The sequence below is a fragment of the Aquarana catesbeiana genome, linkage group LG02, assembly GCF_042186555.1.
Source record: "Aquarana catesbeiana isolate 2022-GZ linkage group LG02, ASM4218655v1, whole genome shotgun sequence".
Lineage (NCBI taxonomy): Eukaryota > Metazoa > Chordata > Amphibia > Anura > Ranidae > Aquarana > Aquarana catesbeiana.
Window position 1 is genome coordinate 27,064,365 of NC_133325.1, and position 7,432 is coordinate 27,071,796.

General features: G+C 46.4%; 2 protein-coding genes across 2 annotated transcripts; one reads left to right on the top strand and one right to left on the bottom strand.

The window, feature by feature from the left end:
* The first annotated feature begins 4,447 nt into the window (after positions 1–4,447).
* Positions 4,448–5,904, top strand: LOC141126724 (histone H1.5-like). Its single transcript, XM_073612687.1, has one exon. It carries the CDS (start codon positions 4,568–4,570, stop codon positions 5,234–5,236), a length of 669 nt encoding a protein of 222 aa, XP_073468788.1. The 5' UTR covers positions 4,448–4,567; the 3' UTR covers positions 5,237–5,904.
* An 849-nt stretch (positions 5,905–6,753) lies between these two features.
* Positions 6,754–7,221, bottom strand: LOC141126725 (histone H3). The gene has a single exon (XM_073612688.1). It carries the CDS (start codon positions 7,192–7,194, stop codon positions 6,784–6,786), a length of 411 nt encoding a protein of 136 aa, XP_073468789.1. The 5' UTR covers positions 7,195–7,221; the 3' UTR covers positions 6,754–6,783.
* Positions 7,222–7,432: the final 211 nt, after the last annotated feature.

The following is a 7,432-nucleotide window of genomic DNA, read 5'->3' on the forward strand; positions in this document are numbered from 1 at the left end:
GCTTGGAACCATGTGGTTCCAAGCCTTCAGCAGATCAAGGTATCTTAAATATTGCTTTGATAGAGGCTAACATTAAAGTTTTCACTAAATGGTACTATGTCCCAGCCAGGCTCTCTAGGATATTCCCAGACTCCTCCCCTCTATGTTACAGAGGCTGTGGTCATATGGGCACGATGCATCATATCTGGTGGACGTGCCCCCGCATACGGAGCTACTGGAATTAATTTCTCCATCTTCTGCGGAGAGTCTCTGGGATAGATGTACCACAGGACCCCACATACATCCTGCTAAACCGCAAAGTACACAACACACCTAAAACCACACAACAACTTATCTTCTTTATGTGTTTGGGAGCCAAAATCACACTAGCGAAAGCCTGGAAAAACCCCTCAGTGTCCATTTCGGCCACCAAGCGGAAGATTTTGTGGATAATGTCACAGGAACAAATGGTGGCAAAACTGCGTGATACGGTCCAACGCTTTGAAGGGATCTGGGAACCTTGGGCCAAGTATGTCCGAGTCCCACTTTACCCAGGTCATCTGCTAACGTAGGGGGGAGTTCAACGAGACTACACTCCTTCCTCACATACCTCACCCCAACTCCCTTCCTCTTCCCTCTTCTTTCTTCCTCCTTCTTGCTCCTCTTTCACTCTCTTTCCCCTCTTCTTCCTCACACTCTCTAACATCAGATTTGAGTTTTACAAGGCTTAGATCTTTCCATAAGCCTTACATAGATTGTCCTCAACTGTTAGTTTGGTAACCTAGCATAGGGGACAGCCAGTCACTTTTATTTCTCTAACCCGGGCAATGAGACCGTTGGCTCCATCCTGGGGTTGCAACGCCTGGGGATCTTCCTGGCGGGAGCGGCTCCCCAGGGGAACCGATGGGTGATAAGGGGTTGCCTCACCCGGGAGGGCTCCTGGTGCTCTCACACCCCACAGTGTGTTCCCATTGGGGTGGGGTGATGATCTTGGGGGACTGCTCGGGGGGAGCATCCCTGTTGAAATTCCTCTCAGGCTGTCCATCTTATGTGGTAAAATACTTAGGTTCCCAGCCAAACTGAACAACAGGCGCGGGAGGTCGGAGCGTTTTGCCCCCTCCTGCCTGGCGACTTATTTATTCTGGGGGAACCCTCTTCGGAAGGATTAACAGACAGTATAAGTTATAATGCATGTCCTGAGAGTAACATTATACCCTGAGATTAAAGGTTCTACACACTGTGAATTATTGATTTATTTATTTTTATCTTGTCTAGGGCCCCTGGTATTCCTATCTCCTCTTCTTCCTAGCAAGATCTTCCAATTACATAAGAGGAAGGTGCATAGTGTGCACTATAAGGTTACGTCTTTAAATGTACCAGGGCTGCATTGTTATATCCCCCTTGTAAGAGATATTTTGTTCATCCAATGTATTTCCTTCCATTGGCTGCCTTAGTCATTGAGGAGTATTGTGTTGTATGTTATGTATACATTGTCATTGTTACATCTACTTTGCAAAAAATTACAATTTTTGATCTAATATTTCACAGCAGGGCCTGTTCCTGCGCTCAACAAAAGTATCTGTGAGGCTTTACAGTGTTGTACCACCACAACCACCACCACCACCACCACCACTGCCTTGGCCCAATTTTTGTAATTACAATTATTGATATAATATTTCACAGCAGGGCCCTTTCCAGCGTCCACCAGGAGTAACTGTGAGGGCTTACAATGTTCTGGTACCACCAGCACCAAAGGCCCAAATTTCCGCAGAGTGTATAGGGCAGGCCGTATAGTATATACAGGAGGTCCCATGTTTTCAAACATCCGACTTACAAACAACTCCTACTTAGAAATGGAATGAGACAACAGGAAGTGAGAGGAAATCTACCCCTAGGAAGAGAAATTCTCTCCTGTAAGAATTAATATGGGAAAAAGATGTCACCACTCATGCTTTATCACCAATCCTTGTTTCCCTAATGACCCAAAAGTTTCAAAATCCAATTGTCATTGGGACAGAAAGTGAGGTGAAATCTTCTGAACAGGGGCACAGACAGCAAAACAAATGTTACAGGGGTGATGATAACCCTTCCCCATGTTATTCAAAAAGCTTAAAAATAGATTTTTTAGCTGGAGCTACACTTACAAAATGTAGCTGTTCCAAATTACAAACAGATTCAACTCGAGAACAAACCTACAGTCCCTATCTTGTTTGTAACCCGGGGACCGCCTGTATACTGCTGCTGTTCAGAGTATATAGGGCCTGTGGGACTCACAATTTTTTATTTTTTTTTCTTTTAATTAGATAGCGGGGTTCACCTTAATATCCATACCAGACCCAAAGGGCCTGGTAATGGGCTGGGGGGGGGGGCAACATTACATTACAGCCGCAAGCAGTTTTAAATGACTTTTTTTTTCCCTTTAGAAATGTCATTATGCTGTGGTACTGTTCTAAACACAGGGAAATTGTGCCACTTCACAGGCATACTATAGACACCCCCCAGGCAGATATTTAAAGGAATATTACACTTTTATTGTTTCACTTTAAGCATTATTAAAAGCACTGCTCCCGAAAAAACTGCCGTTTAAAAAAAAATAAAAAAAATGCATTGATACATGTCCCCTGGGGCAGGACCCAGGTCCCCAAACACTTTTTTATGACAATAACTTGCATATTAGCCTTTAAAATTAGCACTTTTGATGTTTCACGTTCGAGTCCCATAGACTTTAACGGGGTTCGTGTGATCACACACATTTTAGGTCTGTTTGCATGTTCTGCTGCAACCCGAACTGGGGGGGGTCACTTGTATTCCTATTACAAGGAATGAAAACATCCCTTGTAATAGAAAAAAAAAAAAAAAAAGCATGACAGGACCTCTTAAATATGAGATCTGGGGTCAAAAAGGCCTCAGATCTCATATTTACACAAAAATGCGATAAAAAAAAAAAAAAAAAAAGTCACTTAAAGAACAAAAAAGTCCCTTTTATGAGCTATGGGCAGAAGTGACGTTTTGACTTCGCTTCCACCCTACAATAGTATGGAGACGGGTGGGGTTCATCTTCCCCTCACTCATCTCCATGGCACACAAGGGACAGCATCCGATCGCCTCCACCACTGCCGACGGAGGGCACCAGCGTGGCGGGAGGGGGGCCCCCTCTCCCGCCACCGATAAAAGTAAATCTGCCGCAGAGACCACTATTATCGGAAAGCGAGCCGCCGGCCGAAGAAGAGAATACCGGGGTTATGGCAGCTAGCTGCTGCCATAACAACAATATTCCTCTTCAAAGTTAGGATGTATATTGGCGTGCGGCGGTCCAGAAGTGGCTAGAGGGGTCGTTGAAGGGTATCCGTGGGTTGATAAAAAAAAGTATCTTATAAAATTGAGAACTATGGACTGTTAGAATATAAGTGCTAAATAATTGGGGTGCAAAGAAACATTCCAGATCAGTACGGTGTGGATCTGGACAACAATGTGTAGGTAGGTAGCTAGAAAAAAAAAAGAAAGACAAACAATATGCTGCAGTCTCCCAGCTTAAAGTGGGTACATAGGAGCAAAAACAGCCATCAGGAGGATCCTGGTCAAGTATTTTGGAGAGACCAGTCAGTTTTCATTGGACATGAGCATGATGGAAAGGATGCTTGTTCAGTTGTAGGCTGTATATGCCACTCTTCTCAGTAGGCATAGGCCCTCTTCCAGGGTACGGATTGTATAAGATAGCTAAAATGATGATTACCAGCAAAGTTCTTATTACTGATTGTTTAAATTGGGGAATGAAATGTTGATGGATTGGTTCTTTGATCAATAAACTCATGAAATGAAATTTGAGATACAAGAATTCAAAACAAACATTGTTCCTCCTGAGTAGCTGTTTAGCAAAATGTAGCAATCGGCTTACTCGAAGTATCTGGATAACACTTTATGTATCATGATGACCAGATAATGATACATAGCACATAAAACATGACATTGTGTAATCAGCTGAGACATTTGTATGTATAACAATATCTGCCATCACATCACACAAGGATCTCATGTCACCGGCTGATGTTTTTGTTCCAGGCTCCTTCTACTCAGCTATAGATGAGCAGAGTTCTGTATTAGGGGGAAATGTTTCCTGATGGTCACTCTTCACTCATCTAATGTGAAGATCATTCTAGTGGGAGATGTGAGAAGATTGTTTTCTGGGTAGAATTTGTGTAGAAAACAAGATAGAAGGAAGAATGGGACACACACTCAGGAGCATGGCTGTGTTTGCAGCCTCTGTGTTCAGCCTCCTCAGCAGCTCCTGACAGCTGTAAGTGACCCCCCGACAAGTGACAGTCCAGTGAGCAGATCGGGTCCCCGATGAAGATCGGACATCGTTCTATTCCCAATAAAAGTCGTTTTTCTCTCTGCCCGGGAAACACAACAAGAGAGAGAAGATTCCCCAACTCGGGAGTGAAAGTCAGTGGGCGTGTCTTATTTGCAACCAATAGCAGTAGGCACTAAAGCTTTCTGCCGACCAATAGCAGTGCAGAACGTCTCTATATAAGCCAAAGCGACAAATGCAATTCTATGTATCTATTACAGTGCTAATATTTGCAGAATCATGACGGAGACTGAGAGCGCCCCAGCCGCCGCTCCTCCTGCGGAGCCCGCCGCCAAGAAGAAGCCGGCCAAGAAGGCGGCAGCCGGAGGAGCCAAGAAAGGCAGCAAGAAGCCGTCCGGTCCCAGCGTGTCCGAGCTCCTGGTCAAAGCCGTGGCCGCTTCCAAAGAGCGCAGCGGGGTCTCCCTGTCCGCCCTCAAGAAGGTCCTGGCCGCCGGAGGATACGATGTGGACAAGAACAACAGCCGCCTCAAGATCGCCATCAGGGGGCTGGTGACTAAGGGGACCCTCGTCCAGGTCAAAGGACATGGAGCCTCCGGATCCTTCAAGATCAACAAGAAGCAGGAGGACAAGGCGGCAGGCGCCAAGAAAAGCACCAAGAAGCCATCGGCTGCGGCCAAGTCCCCCAAGAAGCCGGCCGCCAAGAAGCCAGCCAAGTCCCCCAAGAAGAAGACCACCACCAAAGCCCCCACCGCAGCCAAGAGCCCCAAGAAGGCCGCCAAGAAACCCGCAAAAAAGCCTGCAGCTGCCAAAGCCAAGAAGGTGACAAAGAGCCCCAAGAAGCCCAAAGCTGCAGCCAAGCCGAAAAAAGTCGCCAAGAGTCCGGCTAAGAAGGCGGCTAAACCCAAGACAGCAGCCAAGCCCAAGAAGGCCGCTCCAAAGAAGAAATAATCCCCGCCGGAGAGACCTCCTTTCATCTACACCCCCCAAAGGCTCTTCTCAGAGCCACCCACCTCCTCCTGACAGAGCTCTACATACACACAGCGACCAGGGGGGGCCGCATTAGAAGTCCTCCATACAGAGCAATGTGACCACCTTACCCAATCCCCTCTATAGAATCATGTATTCATACAGCGGGAGATCCGATCACAGGACTCTTCACATGACATCCGTCCCTGATAATATTAAAATTATTTTGGTGTAAATATTCCCGATTTATACAGCTTTGCCCCCACCCATCTACAGTTTGTGCCCATCATGGGTGGTCAACGTTTTGGGGGTTCTAATGTTGGATCTATATTATTAGCATTCCTGTTGCACACGCAGTGACTTATATACTCGTTTTTTTAATTATTATTCATGATTTGATTGTTTCCCACGTATAAGCCTAGAGATTGTTAAGTATATCTCATTTAAACCGTAATAAAAATATTGAACGAGAGATCCGTCCCTGATACAAAATGATATATAACATCTGCAGTGCGGATTGGAGACCTGCAAATCGGAGACAATTCCCGCACACTGTCTGCGGGATCTCCCAGGGGAGGATGGGGATGAACATTTCCTCTTCTAGACGATCATTGTACAAGGAATTCTGACACTTCAATATGGAACGCAGCGACTGCAGATCCTTCCGTGATCATTAGAGGGGAACCAATAGAGAGGCACATCATTGTGTTATGTGGACAATGTACTCCTTAAATATCCAGTTCAGTTCGATTTACCCCCCATATGGATATCAGGGGCTGCTAAAACGATCTAGATCCCATATGGGCGGCGGTGAATAATAAAACACCAGTGAAGAAATGGGGGTTCAGGGGAGTTCCCCGGATTCTCCACACAATACTGGATGAATTCTTCCTTCTAGTCTCTCCATGTGTGCAGCACCTGCAGAGAGCTCTGATCACACAGTGCTAGTAGAGGAGATGAAGTGAGACGACCCCCCCCCCATATGTTCCAATCTGCTGATGAATGGGAAGTCAGGAAGATGTCCAGGAGATGTCCCCCTCTATATCGGGGAATGATTGTACAAGGTCGAGGAATAGCAGAGGAGATTGTACGGGAAAAGAAGTATGATTTGTTACTTTGTGATGGATTGATGATGTTGGAAAGAATTGTATCAATAAATGACAATCCACACCGCACTCAAGGAGAATTCTTATTCCCATGAGCCCATTGTACAAATATTAATTTTTCCCTTAACCAAACATGAATACAAATTTCTTCAGATAAATCATAAAGTAGAACAAATGATCACCGACATAAAGAATTGATTTACTAGAAAGAGAAATCAATAAAGTGTAAATCCTAATCAGTATGTAATGGATGTAGACGTCTGTATGTATTGAGGAAGGAGGTGGGGAGATGTCTTGTACGAGTTTCCCCTGTCATATAGTCGGTGTGATGATGGAGTATATAGATCTTTGTATAGGAGGATGTGGTGGCTCTGAAAAGAGCCTTTGTGTTGGGATTAGTAGTAGTTCGGAGTGTGTGTCTCTCTATGCCCTCTCCCCGCGGATGCGGCGTGCCAGCTGGATGTCTTTGGGCATGATGGTGACCCTCTTGGCGTGGATGGCGCAGAGGTTGGTGTCCTCGAAGAGTCCGACGAGGTAAGCCTCAGAGGCCTCCTGCAGAGCCATGACGGCGGAGCTCTGGAAGCGCAGGTCGGTCTTGAAGTCCTGGGCGATCTCTCGGACGAGGCGCTGGAAGGGCAGCTTGCGGATGAGCAGCTCGGTGGATTTCTGGTAGCGGCGGATCTCTCGGAGAGCCACGGTGCCGGGCCTGTAGCGGTGAGGCTTCTTGACTCCGCCGGTGGCCGGGGCGCTCTTGCGGGCGGCTTTGGTGGCCAGCTGCTTGCGGGGAGCTTTGCCTCCGGTGGACTTACGGGCTGTCTGCTTGGTTCTCGCCATTACTGCTCAATGCTTCGCTGATACAAGGAACATGAGCTTATGCCGCTCTGCAGCGCTATTTATACACACCCCAGCCCTCTGATTGGACAATGAGAGCACACTCCTCCTCCTCATTGGTTCACTTGAAAAGCGCCTTTTTTTTGAATTGCCCGCCTAGATCTGCACGTTCTATGATTGGAATAAATCGCTATTGTTTTCTCAAATCCAAAGTGAAGTCTCAGCACATCACACAATACTC

Excerpts from the sequence above, each read along its gene's own strand:
- LOC141126724 (XM_073612687.1), top strand. The coding sequence starts at position 4,568 with ATGACGGAGACTGAGAGCGCCCCAGCCGCCGCTCCTCCTGCGGAGCCC.
- LOC141126725 (XM_073612688.1), bottom strand. The coding sequence starts at position 7,194 with ATGGCGAGAACCAAGCAGACAGCCCGTAAGTCCACCGGAGGCAAAGCT.